This window comes from Petaurus breviceps, unplaced genomic scaffold (assembly GCF_028583685.1).
Source record: "Petaurus breviceps papuanus isolate PSGF00001 unplaced genomic scaffold, PetGlider_PUasm1.0 207, whole genome shotgun sequence".
Classification (NCBI taxonomy): domain Eukaryota; kingdom Metazoa; phylum Chordata; class Mammalia; order Diprotodontia; family Petauridae; genus Petaurus; species Petaurus breviceps.
In genome coordinates, this window is record NW_027185850.1 from 8711564 (window position 1) to 8729593 (window position 18030).

An 18030-nucleotide genomic window follows, 5' to 3' on the forward strand; every position below is an offset into this window, starting at 1 on the left:
AGATGCTAAATAATGGTCTCACTGTAGGACTACTGATTTCTGGTTTGTTTTTTTAAATGCAGAGAATTTTGTGCCAGGTAGCTAACTGTTAAGATTTCTTGATGAATAACTCCGTAGTTGGTTCTGTGGTGGTTAATGTGGGTGGGTGCTGGGTGGTGGTGGTGGAGGAGAAGAATTAGAAGGTATGAGCTCTTGCCCTCATACAGTACAATCTACTCTCAAGAGATGGATGTTAAAGGCTCTTCCCATAACCCAGAGTTTGGGGACTTTATTTACATGCTACTCGGAGTAGAAATCAAAATCTGATGCAGCAAGAGAATGCGTTGAAAGAGCTCTGCAAACTGCAAAGGGTGACAGGGAAATGAGCACTATCATTGGTCACTCTGGGAGGAAACTGCTCAATTTCAGATGGAGGAATAAATGTGACTTTTATTTATTTTTTGGTCGGTAATGAAAGTGTCAGTTTCAGTTAACAGTTCTAGGACTTTACATTTTCAAAACAATGAATTCAACTAAGATAGCTATGGGGACTGGAAAGATTTAAAATGAATTAGAAAATTATGCTTAAACTCAGTTGAATGAATCTGATTTTCAAAATTTGAAAAGACTAAATAAGGGAACTTTACCCATTTTTTAATGACAACAAAAAAACCCCACCACAATTTACAAATGTTTCAATGTTTACTGCACACTTATCCCCACAGAACATGGGACGGCATCAGAATCAGCCATGAGCTCCCCAGACCCTCACTGAAATGCCTGCTCGCTAATTCACACAACAGAATGGTTCCAAGCCAAAAAGCAGTAACGGGGGGGTTCCGTGTCCACTGAGTCCAAATTATGAAGTCAGTTTAGGTTAAAAAGCCAGTCAATGCTATAGTGTGAGGAAAATGCTGTTCTGGCCACAGAAATACCACATGTTGCCCAATCTACGTCTCCCTTCTTCTTATCTGCAAATAGGCTGGTATGGTGATATTCAAAGATGTAAATACAATGTAGATCCCATTACTCCTGACTCTTTCCTTTTTTTTCCTCTTGCATTATTAGCTATTTCTAGTAATGATCACTACAAAACCCCAGCATTAAGAAAATCAAACCTCTCAGTGCAATGGACACAGGGCAGGAACAGCCTGCAGGAGTCACTGAGCTCTCCTGCAGAGGACCATACTTGTGCCCTGTGCTGGGAGGATCCCAAGAGGACAGGGGTGAAAACGATTAACCCGACAACTGTAATATTAGGTGACACTGACAGAATCTACCTTATGTAAAAACCATCCTCTAAAAAACATTAAACATCAATTTTATTCTTTAAAATTAAGTTTGCTGGGGCAGCTAGGTGGCGCAGTGAATAGAGCACTGGCCCTGGAGTCAGGAGAACCTGAGTTCAAATCCAGCTTCAGACACTTAACACTTACTAGCCATGTGACTTTGGGCAAGTCACTTAACCCCAAATGCCCTGCCTTCCCCCCTTCAAAAAGCAACAACAACAAAATTAAGTTTGTTGCAGCTAAAACGTGATTCATAGTCAAACATCATTATCTACACTACACATTATCTCCTGCCAAAGATCACATCTTTCATCTAAACCATTTGAAAATCCATAATGAATACACTTAAAACCACAGAATATACTATGACTGCTTGAACAGCCATTTGTATTTTGGCACCAGAGTTCTGCCAGGATCATACTGAGAATCCATTTCAAAAAAGTAAAGCAATAAAAGATAAAACTTTCCCAAGAATTCTTCTGGCTATAAAATACTTTTATTTTTCTTATAAGTTATATGTTAGAGCTTATAATTACAATTGAATTAAAATGAAAATTTAATTATCCATATCCTTTTTTAAAAGAAAAAATGGAGATCTCAATGTTATTTGTATTGTTGTTTAGTGGATTTCACCCCTGTCCAACTCTCTGTGATCCCAATTTGGGGTTTTCTTGTCAGAGCTACTGGATTGGTTAGCCATTTCCTTCTCCAGCCCATATTACAGATAAGGAAACTGAGTCCAAGAGGGTTAAGGGACTTGCCCAGGGTCACACAGCTAGCAAGTCTCTGAGGCTGGATCTGAACTCAGGAAGATGAGGCTTCCTGACTCTGGGCTCAACATTAAACTACTGCGCCACCTAGCTGCTTTCTCAATATTAACAAAAGACACTTTCATTCATAAATGGAATTAAATTGGAGCTCTAAGACCTGGGTCTGAAATCTCAACTCTGCCACCATCTGACACTGGGCAGGAAGTCACCGCTATGGCCTTTACTTTTGACCTCCAGAAAATGAGAAGGTTGGACCAGATAACCTTGAAGGGCCTTCCAAATCCACACTCCATCAGGAGCGCTGGGTCACAAAGCTGTTCCTCGTGTGTTAAAAACGGAGAACCAAAAGTTTAGCCATTGCTCAATCCAGAACAGTATTCTACTGCTGAAGACTTTAGTGTGGTTGAGCTTGGGGCCTCCTTCACAGAACCATGATCCTAAACCTTTTAAGCAAAGTGTGTATACTGTAGGAAGCCTATTATACTGAAATAGTTATAAAAAAAAACAAACCCCACAAAAAAGCCAAGACCCTCCTGGATTCCGGGGGAAGACCTCTTGCTTTGGAAGTCTGGTGATCCAGACAGGAGAGGCAGGACAATGACAAGATGCCCTATGTTTGGGGGAAAGGAAGAGTGTGTCAAGGTCAGACCCAACCCCTCATCTCTTCCTCTTTGTGGCCTTTGCCATCCTCCTCTCCAGAATCATCTTCTCCTAGGAAGGGCTGGTAGGATGGGCCATTTGAAAGTAGCAATGGAAATTAAAAAAAAAAAGATGGAAGAGAAAAAGAAGAAGTGAATACATAAAACCGACTGGAAAACTGTCAGTACATGTACTTAGATATATGTTAGGAATGATGTAAATTATATTTTGAAATAATATGAAATGAGGGATTACTAATTATTATCACTTACCACATTTATGTGACTAGGTCTTTCACATTTTCCTTCCTTCCCCCTCCATTTTAAAGTTGGATTTATCACCTAAACTGATTTCCACCCCCATATTCTGCCATCACATCAGGGAAGGCCTTTGGGGCAGGACACACAAAACTGATCGAATCTCTCCAGTTTCTGTAGCCCCTTTCAGAAGTCTCTGAGGTGATGGATGTAGGGAATGAAATCAACTTCCAGGCCTACTCTCCTCCTGTGTGGGTCATATGAATAAATTATCATTATTCTATGACAGGCTCATTAACTTTCCCAACAGTGTGCTTTTATATAAGAACAGCTCTTTCCTGAACTGTTTCAGTGTGAGCTCCAGGAAATAGCTGGGCTTTTATTTTCATTTGAAAAAAAAAATTTTTCTCCTTTAAAAAAATCTTTAATCCCTGAAGGGTATTTTTAAATTCCTCTAAGACCAAAATGAACTAAAAACAGATTTTATTTTTTCAAGGTTTTTAACAATGAAATGTATCTGGTGCTCTGTGCAACCATGAGGCACTGTGAAAAGAAGACAGCCAGACATAATCTCTCCATACCCCAGGAACCAGCTGCAGGTATGTGGACAAGCTAACGGACTTTCAGGAAATAGCTTCTCAAACTGACATGGAAAAAGCACAGTGGAAAAATCACTTCCCTGTGAGGTCTGAGGGCACCTCAAATCCCACCTTGGTCACTCAGTCCCTGGGTGCCTCCCTGGCCCTCTGCTTCCTGATCTGTAAAAAGGGACGATTAAAGAGATGGCTTCCAAAGCCAATCCTAGGCCTAAATCTCTGGGACCTCCACAAGGCCAAAGGCAAACTCTACATTGTAAATTATTTCTTCACTCGTTACAAACATTGCTCAACTTCTTGTTCAATAAACACTCCTCCCACCCCTCCCCGCCCATGCGCTCTGTAAACAGGAGTAATTTCAACTCCACTTTGGCTGTTTCCTTTTATAATCTCAAGTGTGGCTTGTGCCCAGGTCTGAGCTGGTCTTGGCAGAGTTTAGAACAGGGCCAATTACTTAATTCAAATGGATATTAATTTGAAATGTGTAAAAAAAAAAGTTAAGATCTGCCATTTAAAAGCGGTCACCTTCTGCTTTTCCATCCTTCAGGGGCTCCATCCCTTGCCCCATTTCCTCTGTCTCATTTCAAAAGATCTCCCCACACCGTCCATGCAAATACACACCTATCTCACACATACAAACATGGAAATCCCAAACTCAACGTTTGCAAAACCAAAGACACAAATCTCAACATGTCAACCTGCCCTTAATGTAATTTACCCTCGCAAGATCCTCTATTTCAGAACTGAAGTTTGTTTCTCCTTCCATCATTTCTTCCTCTTCTAGTGTCCGTTCATCATCAAAATCATGAACCAGCATGTCAGCTGATGGATCAAATTCATGGTCATCTGATGTTGCTGAACCTCCTGGTAAAGAATATTTTAAAAGTTCTTGGTAAATCAAATCAGGTACATTTGAGTGACAACATTAAAAAGGAGGGGCTGGGTCTGAGGCAAAGAGTTTCTATTGGGGGCAGTGTGGGATGGACAGTGGAAAAGGCAATCAGCTCTCAGCCTGGCCTTGTCCTCAATGCTCCTCAAAACAATCCTCAATGACTGAGCACGTCAGTGGTCCCATGTGTAACAGGAGGGATGTGGACCCCAGGGCTGCATGGGGCCTTCACCAGGCAGTCAGATGGGAGGCCTGAGAAGCTATGAAGGGATGGATTTGGATTTCTAAGGGTCATTCAAGCAGCAAAGTGATTTCAAAACCAACCAAAATTATTAAATTACAACTTTAGTATGTACCCTAGATATATTCTGAAGAAAAGGTGGGATGTGTGTTGTAAATACACATTGAGGTTTTTATGAAACAAAAAAGTTATTTCTGCAGAAGGTGAGGACTAAACTCTCTGGTGTTTATAATACTGAGATCACAATCAGAACTGATTTTATTAACCTCAGCCATTCCCAACATGGGACTATGGGTACTAGCAGGAGTTCTGAATCTGGAGGTCTCCCTGGCCACTGAAGAAGAGAGAGGGCAGATTAGAAACACCACCATCACTGTCTTTCATCACCACCTTTCAGCTCAATTCTCTCTTCAGTCACTGCCTCTATTCACTCTCAGAATTATGAAATCAAAATGTATTATAACTAAGTGCTGGGCTTTCTTTACCATCAAAAATAGTGTGGTCACTGAATGAGATAGCAGCTGTTGTTATCAGCCCTGATCATCCCAGAACGGGCCATGGTCAAACCTTGGGAAAGTGGCATAGATTCATTTTGTCTGGCTCTCCCTAATCCAACAATGCTTAGCACAGTATCACAAACAAACAACCTATGAAAAAGATGACCAGTCACTGGGAACAGCAGTAGCTTAGGTTGATATCTAGCTGAGACAGGAGAGCACTGATCCAGGCCGTCCAGAGGCACCATCTAAACGTGCACAGCTCACTGTATTTGTCAGGACGTGGGGGGCTTTCTATCCTGCCTCCTCTCTTGAACTGTCTCCCATAAATCTCAGGAGGCCTACACTTCTCTGCTCTTCCCTATCTTCAGTAGCTCCAGAGTTTTCTGCCTCTCCCTCCTTAGTCCCCAACCATCCTGACAGTCAGTCTCCTTGCTACCTAGGCCAGCATTCATGCCCGAAGTTTTAACCCTTTCATTCCTGGATTTCCTACAGTCTTGATCTGTGAGGGTTTTGTCTACCTCATCATCTCAGGCAGGCCCCGGATGTTCTCATGCCTCTTGCTCTCCAGGTCTGAAACCAGGATCAAATCAAGTCTGAAAAGGGTTGTCCATTTTCTTCCTTTCACCATCCTTTTAATTTTCCCAATGTGTTCTTTCTTCGGCTTCCCCTGCCCTGGCTGTATCAGTCTCCTGTATTAGAACTACTACTCAACGGCAGGGACTGTCTTTGCTTGGTATCCTCAGCCCAATGCTTGGCACGTGGCAAATGCTCAATAATGATTTCTGCCTTTATTTTTATAGGAAACTCTGGTCAGTCAGGAAATAAGGAACTCTAAAGAACCAGGGTTCCCAGTTAAGACAGAAGCCATAAGAGACCATTATTTTGTTTCTAATGTATAGAACTGACTGCTAGAAATGAAGACTTCATGGCTTTCTGGAGAGTTTGGAGACGTCTTTTAAACATTTAGCACAGAACAAGCCATTTACTTCTGAGACCAAGTTTCAGATAAACCTTCTTCATGCCCTACAGGAGGCATTTGCTGATGTAGTTGAGTTTTCCTGCTAACAGACTGGCTGCTATATGCCACACCGAATCATCCGAAAATAATTCTTGTTATCAAATAGCACTGTCTTCACTAGACAGGACCAATTGAAAACTAGCTAGTATCGGGGCTGACCCACAAGGCATATGAGACCCGGGCTCCCCAGAACCCATCCTGTGAGCTCCGCCCCTTTCTCCAGTCAGTCAGCCAGCCATTTCCATGGCTATTTATCTATCACAGCTGCAATGACTACAAAATACCTCTTTGCCTGAAACATGACATTATGGAGAAGCTCTGGCTCAAGATCTTTCTGTGCTGAAGATGCTCGGAATCATATCTAAGCATTCAGATGCAACATATAAAGCATTAAGGTGAGGATGGCAGATTACTCCATCATCATTCATCAGCCTGCTCTCCTTCAGTTAAGAGATGGTTCAAGAGTCATGGACTCAGGGGAAAATGGATTAGCCTTTGGTTCATCCTGGTTAATGCACGTATGTATTCTGTACCTAATATACGCATCAGCTGAAAATGATGTACTCAGCTAAAAACAGGCTGAGGGACTAAAAGGAGCTCAGTATCCACAGTATTTGGAGTAGAGTGATAATGGATTTTAATCCAATATCATTGGTTTAAGTGAAAAGAAGGAATCTACTTAGAATGATTTCCCAAAGAAATAGCTACAACATCACAATATCCCCCTTCTAGAAACCTCAATCCTAGCTACAAATGACAAAATATTTGAAAATGTCTGTGAGGAGTTAAGCTGTCACCAAATGCATTCCCCTGTCAGTCTTGGAAGGGTCAGGTGCCTTTTAGAAAATAAGGTAGCAGAAGAGAAGCAACACTGACCACAGGGAAGAGTAACAGCTCACAAGGAGAAATAGAAAGTCACAGGCACACACCCCGGGAGGAGGGAAACCTGCAATGTCTCCTAGTTCAGTACTTCAGTCATATCAGGACCTGTGCTTAATAAGGCAGGAAAGAATATATTTGGAAAGAATTTCATCCAAAAGTGTTCAAATGAACATCTTCTGGTATTTTAATGGATAAGAACTTCAGTTACCTGGAAAATGTATATGGAACACTTCATCCCCCCAAAAGTGACACTGCACCAGTGAAGTGTTATTTATATTGTCCATTAATATTTCAAACCTTTATTAGAACATCTTAATCTTAGGACACGATTGCTAAAAGTAGTTACATAAAGTAATCATAGTTTGAAGTTTAATTTCCTGCAAATTCAAGAACACTGCTTCACTCTAGTAAAACAAAATACTCCCTTGATTTCTGACCCCAAAAATCTAGGGCAGGGGGTCTGCAGATTACTGGTTCCTTTTGTAAGGTCAGCAAGCTAAGAACTGATTTTTTACATTTTATAATTTATTTAATATTTTAAATATTAATTTAATTTTTAATTTAATATTAATTATTTATTCTTTAAAAATAAAAACTACCATTCTTAGACTAGGCTGGTAGACTTGGTTCAAGGCCATTGCTGATCTTTGGTCTAGAGGAAAAGGTAGAGAGTAAATGCAACCAAGATGCTGTATTCTAATGCAATTTTGTGAGGAATTTCAAAGACAGAATATAGGAGTGAAAGAGAAACATTCTAATAAATGGATTCATTGCACCTTGTGCAGATGCTCCTGTCTGTCTCAGGATGGACGATGAAACTAGTGCCCTGGGGGTTACCCCTTCATGGCTCAGGACCCCACATCAAGCAAGCTTGGAAAGGATGATAGACCCTTCAGCTGGGTCTGTGCCTGCCCACAACAGGCTTATACTTGGGATATTACCAGAATTAATGTTCTCTTCATTTGCCATCATCACTGACCCCTTGGGTATCCAGATCAACTTTGTAATGACTTTGTTAAAAGAAGCTGGATTCCCCAAAGATTTTCTAATCAAGAGAATGACAGAAATGCCAATCATCATAGTTGAAAGACCCTGTATACTGTTATTCATTTTGCTCTCTCATCATCTTATATTATAGCTGCCCTTTGTTCCATTACTATAAAAAGAACAGAGTAAGTGGGCAATAAAAAAAACAAACAAACATTTTATCCTTCTTAAAGGCAGGCAGGCAGAGTTCAAGGAAAGGCCTCACTCCTCAAAATACTGACTCAGAAACTCTACCTATCCATTTGTCCTGTTTCCTACTTGCCTTAATACAAGTGTCAGCTGGGGATGAAAGTGGGGATACTGAACATCCCATGATTGTTTCATTTGCCCTTCGGGGCCCTCTCTGAGCAGCAGAAAGGGGCTAAATGAATATAAGATCATGACTTTTTCAGCAGAGGAAGACAGGTGGATGTGTGCCCACTTTTTATAATTACAGGCACCACGTTCCCAGTGTGTTTGGGAGCTGTTAGATCAGAACACATCTTCCCACTGAAGCAATGTTAAGAATGATGGCCAGGTTTCCAGGCTCACACCAGAAGTGAGGACGGGAGAATGACAAAAGCTAACATTTGTACTTACAAGAAGTAACAACTCCCATTTATAAAGTGTTTTAAAGTCTTTTCAAAGCACTATCCTCTCAGTCCCCAGGTGAGCTGGGACCTGAAGCTCCAACAAGTGGCTTGTTCCCAAGTCCCTGGTGACACGCTCATGGCTTTGGGCAGGTCAGTTTAGGAAAAGTGGATGGGGAGGGCAGAGAAATAGAGGCAAGATCTCTAGGTCCTACTTCACAAGGTTGTTGGGAGGTTTAAACAAGAAAATCCAGGAAAACCGCTTTGCAAACTTTAAAATGCTGTACATGTCAGTGATCACTACTACTATTACAATTATCATAATACTAGAGGGAAAATACAATAGACTATATTATCAGCATCCACTGACTCAGCTTTAATACAACCTAAAGAAAAAAGCAGTTGGATATGCAGGACTAGACTTCTCTCTACCCAGTGGCACAGCAGCAAGAAGTACCAACACCAATCTGTGAACATTCCCCAGAATTTCAGGACCCAGAGAGGTTACTGAAGTGGGCCCAGCCTTCCTGGCAAACCCTCCTTGTCAGGACGGTCCTCCTGGCACGGTGCCTCCACTCACCGCTCCTCATTTCTACTTTTTGCTATCAAACATAGCACATCTAATCCATTTGAAAAATAAAAATGTCACTTAGGTCTCTTCTCCTCCATCCCTTTCCCTTCTGAATGACTTTTCCTTCACCACAGAACCCTTACGAACATTTAGCAAAATGACCCCACACACTGGCCACGTGTGACAAGACAGGCCTTGCTCAGTAGCCCAAGGACTCTCTGCCATCTAGTCTCTTCTCCAAATGGCAGCCCTGACAATGCCTATGGCATCCTCCTGAGAGCCCCAGTTCTTTCTCAGTCCCCACAAGGCCCCTTCTAATCTGGGCCTCCTTCAGGTGACGGAGGGCACTGGACATTCTTTTGCTCAGTTTACATATATGTTCATTTATATGCCCTCCTTCATTTTACCTTTGTTGTGGCCTCCCAGTGGAGGTACTGTCCTCAAAGGCCTGACTGGTTCTCTAGCAGGTGAAGGTCCTACTGTGGTCTCCCCCGATGTTTCCCGTACAAACTTTAAGGGAAATCCTGCTCTCTACAGCACAGACAGGCCAGGCAACACTGAAATTGACTTCATGACAGTGGGGACACAAAGACGTGCTGTGATACCGTCTTTCCCAAGCCTTGCTCATACTCCTCACATCACCTCTGGGAACAGCAGGGGCCAGCCACTTTGCTGGGGATGCACTTGTCCCCCTCAGACACAGCCATGTTGCCAGGGTTCTGGGGAGGCCTCCTTGCTTCAGCCCTGGAACTCTGGAACTAGCACTTGGCTGGCTAGTTTTAAGGGTCCAGCATCAGCACCACCACCCAAACAAGCCATGAGAAAAGGAATTGGGGGGATGTAACTTGAAGAAAACTGCAGACACTGATTAGAGCAGCAGTCAAGAACAGGACGAAGAAGCAACAGGAGCATTCTGAATTTTCTTTCCTCATCCGCCCACCTACCCTAGGCTCTAGTTTTTCCTCAGGGAATGTGGAGACATGAGTGGTGGAACATCTTTCTGCATTTCCCTGAATTTTTGCTTCCAAAACCTCTCATTTCACCAGAGGAGCTAAGCTAAGAATAGGAATCCTTATGCAGCCTGGAACGAGGAGGGGGAGAAGGGCTCTCAAATATATACTGGGGGGGAGGGGGGCTCAGGAACAATCCAAGTGGCACAGAATGACCTACGAAGGACCCAACACCGCTACAATACACTCAGCTCAGACTCCCCAGGTAATGAGATTTTCTCTCCTTTCCTTCTACCTTGGGTTAAAAATGTGTCTCTTCTGGGGTGAAAATTTCTTTCTGACACTATACATATTATAGTTTCAGTTTAACCTATTTTATATTTTTAGTATTTTAAGTGACAGAAATCTGGACTGTCATTTAGCAAAAACTCTCAAGCATAGTTGTAGCTACATGGAGAGACAGAAAGAATGTCTAAAAGTAGTTAGGGGATGAATTGGTGGAAGCGTCATCTTACCTCTCATACTCTACATAGTAACAAGAGAAAAAAGAGGTGCAAAGCAAGAAAAAAAAGCAATTTAGAGGACAATCAAATTTCTCTGGGTTTTAATTAAATGTTATGCAGGATATTGATAAAGTTAAATAAGCAGAATAAAAAATATTTACCTGGGCTTGAAGACTCAACAGAAGGCTAAGGGAAAAAAAGGGAAAAAATTAGCATTTTTCTAGAGATCTATGTGTATACAAATTTTTTTTTACAAACACAAATATCACAGGATCTATTCTCAATGATAAAATGACAAGATGTTATAAGAGTATTATATTTCTTTCCAAAGCTCTGAATAGGCTAAGAAACACTAAAACCTCTTATATAATTGTTTCCTAGTTGCTATATTTAGCCAAGCAGAGAGAAAATGCACCATTTTGAGAAATTTTTTTAAAAACTCCCGAGTCTAAAAACTAAGACCAAAATGTAATATTGTTTCAGATTATTCAAGAAGCAAAGGCAGACTCCTCTAATTATGTAGGTACAATGTAAGATACTAAAATCTAAAACCATAATTCTATGAATTGTCAGGGGGAGAGCAGAGCTAGGTTGATTTTGGCTCATCAACCGGGGGAAAATACTCAATGTCAATTATTTTCTTTTAAACAATAGTTAACTGGCAGAATATATAGAGAAAAATGAAAACTTGATCATAGAATAAATACATTGCTACACTCCCTGTTAGGTTTACTAGCCTGGGTTTCTATGCCCACTAAGTGAATTATAATCTAAATCTACATCCTATTTCCTTGCAAACTTGTAACAATTCAGAAAGTGTAGACTTTTATATATATATATATATATATATATATGTATATAAAGTTGGACAGCAACATATAGAGTAGCTAATGCCACTCTCCAGTCCCTGTCTTTCTACCTATATTTTAATCTATATTTGAGGTTGAAATGCAACCTCTTTCAGCAGGTGTCTATTTAGATGATTATGGTTTTGCTTTGGATTTATCACCTTTTGTTTATGAAAAATGAATACAAAATGTTAATAGTAGAAACACCACCTTCAACTTATACTCTATGAATTTTGTATTAATCCTTATAAGAAAACTACAGGCAATTTCAAATTAAAAGCTGCATTTTTCACAATAATTCTCATTGGGAAAGGGCCAAGGATGGCCAAGAGAAAGATGAAGAAGTAGGATAGTGGATTTCAATCCTGAAGGGCCCTTAGGAGGCAACCCCCACCCAATTTTACAGATGAGGAAACAGAAACACAGAGGGGCCAGTGCCTTGCCCAGGACCACTCAGCTGGGGAAGCACCTGAGACTTCTGAACCAGGAAAAGCCCAAGTCTTCCAGGGCTTTTCCTATGGTGTCACACCATCAATCTCTGAAGAGGTAGGCACTGGCCCCAAAACAGATACAGTGACCTACAACCTTGCCATAGACAAGGTTGGTCTGACAAGCCGAGCTGCCCAGGTCATAGACAGCCATCTGCAAACTCTAGGGGGTTGCTCAAAAAGCTCATTTTTCTTTCTCATCAAAATGCTCATGAAGGGATCTGGCTTTTGATGCCGCCAGCCAGAATTACAAATCATAGGCATATAGGTACAGGCTGTTGCACATATGAGCTCACCCCGTCCCCACAACCCTGGGATGGAAGGGCTCTTACTGCTACCCCCATTTTTCATTGAGGAAGGGTAAATCAGAGTCATATTTGTGTGAGGCAGGATTTGAAATGAGGTCTGCTGGCTGTTAAGACCTACCACTGCTCTGCCAGGACACAGAGCCATTTGTATGATATGCAATTGTTCTTACCGGGAAGAAGGTTTCTTTTCAAAAACAGTCAAGATCTGTACCCAAGGTGAATGGGGGTAGTAGAGAAAGGTACTAACCAAAATCATTATAAAAGGACTTCCAGTCACTTTTAGGCATTTTCAGGCGAGCCCTACATTGCTAGCTGGAAATAGACAACCATCACACCAATTATTTTCACACTGCCAAGCAATATCTTAAAAAAAAATATTCGACATATACATGCATTAGACTTTGCCTGCTTATTTCTCTTCTGGTCTCAGGGCTGTTGTCCAATGAAAGAAGTCACTTATGGGTGTTTTCCCTCTTTTTAGTAATTTTCTAAGCAGTTCAAGATTAATTTAAAAAATCAAAAATCCAAAAACTGGTGTTTTCGATAAAGCAAAAACTTGAAAGAAATACTTCTGGAATCATCAATGACACTGGGCCTCCCTCCCCCCCATCACAACTTTCCTGCAATAGCCCTTTGGTAGAAGAGAAAAATATAACAATCTCACAGAAATAGGTTTGCACAGATGTTAAATACGGAATAAAATAGAGATTTCAAATTATGCGGGGACAACTGTTTAACAGGGTTTGTAAAATGGCTAGAATGCTATACAAGTGTAAATAAATTCCAACAAATTCTACAGTATTTGCAAATTTATTACAGGATGGATAGGGGCCTCCCTGAGGCTCAGTTTCCTTATCTGAGAGTTGGGGCTACCTCACAGGTCACTATCTTTTAGGGCTGGAGTCAGTTGTAAGCAAGATAATGTCAGCAAAAAGTGGGCATGATAGGTGCTTTATCAGCCTGGCATTACTAACTTTGTTGAGAGCCAACAGAACAGATGTGGGACAAATACCCTCTTTGCTCTGGTTTTCTAGAGGGTCTAACGCTGGGAACCAGTGAGGTTGTGGAAAGGGGACTTGGAGTCATACTCCCTGAGCTTTAGTTCCACAACTATAAATGAGGGTGTTGGGTGGGATGGCCTCAGAGGGCCCTCTTTCTGGTTCTAGACGTCGGATCCTGTAACATGGTAAGTGGGGGACTGTGGGCAAAGCACCTAGCTGACAGAAGGCCAACTGGTCCTTTCTCTGTTACATAAGGCCTTGAAGACTAGGTCAAACAGCTGATCAGGTCTTTTCTAGTTCTTCCATCTGGGGCTCTGGCATAGCTTTCTTTCTAAAAACCTTTTTGCCTAGAATTTCCCCTTATGTGTTCTTTTTGACCAAGTCCCTCTGAAGGAAGTTTGTAAACAAAATTACAAACATGTGAGTTTTGAAAAACCTAAATGCCTGCTACACACCATACTACTCTGGCAGTCTGAGGCCTCCCCCCTCCCCTCCCCTATGTGATACTCTCTTCCAGTGGTTCAAATCACAACCCACTCATATCCTTTCGTTTTGGGTCTCCTGACTGTCTCCTTCAATAAAGCCTTCACCATTTCCTACAGCAGCCCAGTCTCCTTTTCTTTATTGTATTTAATTGTGGGCCCAGCACCTAGTCTGTCCATCCTCATCAGTGCATGCCCAAGGTAGCTGTACTGACAGACCCATTGCATGGAATGAAGCTTCAATTCTCCTCCCAGGAGGGTTTCCCAGGGCAGAGCAGAGTCAGGCTGAACACCTGAGAGCGCTGCTTTCCTGGAGTCCTTTCAGGGGTCATGTGAGCAGTGGAGTATCTAGATTTGTACAATGAGCCACCTTATAGCAGTGACCCATTTAATATGATGCTATAAAACTAGATAAAATGTAACTGTCAGATGGATGAATTAGTAAGATTTATGAATACTATGTATCATGTAATTTAAAATGACCAGGTTTACCAAATTCAATTTGAATGGTTTCTTGTTTAGTTTAATACCAGAAATACTTTTAAGATTTGAATTTCACAGAGGCAATGCTTGAAACAGAAAACAAAAAAATTCTCACATACAACAGAATTTGGGGTGAATATTGTAATAACCTTGAGAGACTGAAATTCCGTGTTTCTTTTTCTCTTTTATATTTAAAATGTGAGGCCAAGTACCACCCCACTCAGCATTTCTGAAGGTTAATGATGTCACATGGTACCTGTCTATACTCCCAACACAAAAACTATGCCTGCCACCAATAATTACAGCTGCAGACATTTAAAATGAGAAAAAAAATGATTTCATCTACAATGTTACATAATTACAAATGAATTCTGGCAGTAAAGCATTTTTTCCCTTCTTAGTTGAAAAATAGTGACAGAAAAGGAAATGTACTTGTTTGAGGGGTTAAAAACTCTCCTCATAACAAGAAGGCCCCGGTCCAAGGCCCAGTAAAAGCCTAGGTGACCTGAACAAGTCACTCATCCTTTAGGCTGGAAGCAGCTCCCTTAAGAATAAGTTACAGACATGGCTGTTATGGAAATATGTTTTGTATGACTTCACACATATAATCAATATCATATTACTTGCCTTTCCAGCGGATGGGAATTTAGCACTCAAAATTTTTAAAAATGAATGTTAATTTTTTTACATATAATTGGGAAATATTTAAGTGCTCTAGCACCAAATATTAATTTTAAATATTTAAAATAAATAAAATAAAAATATATTTTAAAAAAGAATAAGTTTCAGAGAAGGTGCCAACCTGCATTGAAAGACGGAGTTTCCCAACAGGGGTTACCTCCACTAGTAGGATCATTCCTATGGAGGAAACAGCTCTTGTCCCTATTTCTATTCTGCAGCCCAGTAGTTTAATTTATGAACAGCGTTAAATATCTACTGGGGGGGAGAGGCCCAGGAATAAGAATTTTGTTGGTGTGGGTGTTCCTTCTTAGACTAAGATCTTAACCCCCTTGGCACAGCAGCCCAGAGTTGCTCTGGTTAAAACGATTCATGCTCCTGGTGAGGAACTCTCTCCACTTAGCAAGGCTGGTTAAGACTGCAGACTCCACATAGGCCATCCCTGGGCCCAAAGACTTGCCAGCTAAGTAGGACCTGCCAGATCTAAAAATGCCTTAGGGGAAATGTTTCCAAAGACAGAAAGGCATAACTATCATTAAATTAATAAATTAAGTGGTTATTGCTTTTGTGGATGATAAATACAAAGTGAGAACAAAACCCCAAGCCACCAGAAGCACACAGTGGTCTGTCTGGATTCTCTCCCTAGACCCCCAACCTACCAACTTCAGACACATCCCTGTTTCTATGTTGTCATTTAGTCAGCTGTCCTCAAAACCCTGGAATTAGCCTGGACTCTTCTCCATCTCATTCACTCAAACAGTCAAGGATCTCACTGACTGAGGTACCTCACCATCAGCCTAAGCTAAGCTCTAACAACTGCACATGACAACTAATTAGAGAACTCAATTTCCCTTTTGGGTCCAGGTACTCCAGAAGGAACTCACCATGGAGGTCATGTCTATGTGTTAAGTCACTCTCCCCAATATCTCTCTTCCTTTGCCCAGCCACCAACATACTCTGGTCCTTATTATTTCTGCCTGGACTATTACAACAGCCTCCTAAGGAGGCTCCCTGCCTCAAGTCTCTCCAACCCACTCTTCACACCAAAGTAGGGGGATGGGAGAATGAACACCCTCTCCCAGCAAGTCAGTGCTTTCTTTGTACCTTAGTCTTCCAGAAATGCCAGAGCAGGTGTCAAACTGAAACAGAAGCGAGGCCTCTAAGCTGTGTGCAAGGGTCCCTGAGAAGGCATTACGGACTTAGAAAACCAACTAGAGACAATTTTTTTGGGGGGGTGAGGGGGATTATTGTTAAATAATCTGGTTTAGGCTGAACCTGCAGCCTGTCTGACACTCCTAACCTTTGCCCAGAGAGCTGGAGCCCAGCTAGGCTCTGCATTCACTAAGCCTAGCATTCCAATCCTCCTCCTCCACCTGGATCTAAGGCTTAATGGTCCTTCCCTTCATGGTCCAGGCCCTTCAAGAATTTCCCAGGGTCCAAAGAAAGTCCATCTCCAGGGGATTTCTGAGGCCCTCACTATCACAGTCATTCCCATGCACTAGAGATGGGCCCATTTTCTGGTTCTTGAACTCTGCTACGTCTCCCCCAGGGGTTGCCCTGAAGGATTTCTACAGGCCAGAAGGCCCAACACTGGGGCTCTAGCACCAAAGCTACTGTTACCTAATATCTGTTACAATTACTGAACTTCTACATTCCAACAAAAGTGAAAGAGATGTAAAATTTTGCACTGACTTTACAAAAAAAAGAAAATATGTTTGTGAGAGAAAATCCTGCTCTCGAAAAAAAATAAAGTCATTGTTACAACTCTGGGCACCAACACGTTTTTTTGGGAGAGGAAGGTGAAATTTACATATTTCTCCACCTTTTTTCCTTTTGCTTCACAGACCCCTTTGGCAGTCTGGTGAAGCCTCCCTCATTCTCAGAAGGTCCTTAAATGCACAAACAAAACACAATTACAAAAACAAAATAAGATTATAAGGGGCATCAATTATCTTGAAAGTTATCAGAATGTAAAAAAAAGGTTCTAGAGCCCAACTGAAGAACTCCTGCACTAGACACTGGTTCCTCCTCGATCTTTTCCCTCTCCAAACACATGCATGATGCTGTTTAGAGTCCATTCTGACTCGACCCCTGGTTCTAAGCTCCCTCAAGGCTCAGGGTCTTAACTCCAGAGAGTTCAGCACTGGCACCCGAATGACTCTCCCGTGAGTCCTAGGCTGAGATCCTGAGGAAGAAGAGAGGTTATAGAGCATTTCTGAGAGGAGCACCCACACAAAAGCACACCTCCAACTCCCACAGGCAACCCTAGTTCAGAGTGTCCAGCATTTCCTGAAATCACTCCAATCACTGGGAAATGAACGCCACTGACCCATAAAAAGCAGAGTGTGAACTTTGTCTGCCCCGTCCAACTCTCTCCGCGGTCCTGGATTGTACGTAGGACCCAGAACAAGGGGCTGCTTTACACTAGCGCCGTCAAGAAAACCGTCCACAAGTATCCGAGGGGGGAGGCCTCGGGCCAAGCCGCACAGCCTCGCTCCGCTCTCCCGCCAGCCCTCGGCCCCGCAGCGGCCCGGCCCGGCCCGGGGGGCTCGGCCTCCGTGGACCCCCCGGCTCCAGAGCCGCGTCTCCAGGACCGGCCCCCGGAGGGACTCACTGCCCCCCGGGAAGGGGTGCAACTTCGGGAGCTCGAGACCCCAGACGCCGCGGGAGGGGGGGAGGGAGGAAGGGGGCGCTGTCACGCCCGCAGCGGCGCCGGGCGACCCCCCCAAATCCGCCCTGGGGGCCTCTCTCCCCGCTCCCCCCAAAGTTTGGTCCCGCTGCTTCCGGCCCTCCCCGCCCACCCTGCCGGCCTCAAGACCCCTGACACCGCCCTCCAGGCCTCGGGCCGGCCGTCCCAACTAAGTTCCGGGGGCGGCCGGATCGGGGCAACAGGTGGGCGGCGGCGGCGGGGCCCGGGCCCTGCCCGCTCCCCCTGCCCTCGGCCGCGGCCCGGCGGGGGGGGGCGCCCGCTCCCTTACCTCCGCCATGTTGGCCGCACTGACGGGTCACATCTCCGCGGCGGCGGCGGGGGCGGGGGCGGCG

General features: G+C 42.9%; 1 protein-coding gene across 4 annotated transcripts in view; it reads right to left on the reverse strand.

The window, feature by feature from the left end:
* The window catches only part of LOC138164885 (mesoderm induction early response protein 1), a 485607-nt gene that overhangs the window by 44268 nt on the left and 423309 nt on the right, over positions 1–18030 (reverse strand). For 2 of the 4 annotated variants that reach the window (XM_069092817.1, XM_069092821.1), the window contains exons 3-4: positions 10862–10886; positions 4249–4394 (exon numbers count right to left, since the gene is read on the reverse strand). In XM_069092817.1, coding sequence (XP_068948918.1) covers positions 4249–4394; positions 10862–10886 — 171 coding nt within the window. Of the gene's footprint in view, positions 1–4248; positions 4395–10861; positions 10887–17966 lie in introns of all 4 variants that reach the window. The other 2 variants (XM_069092820.1, XM_069092818.1) reach the window with 2 other exon arrangements.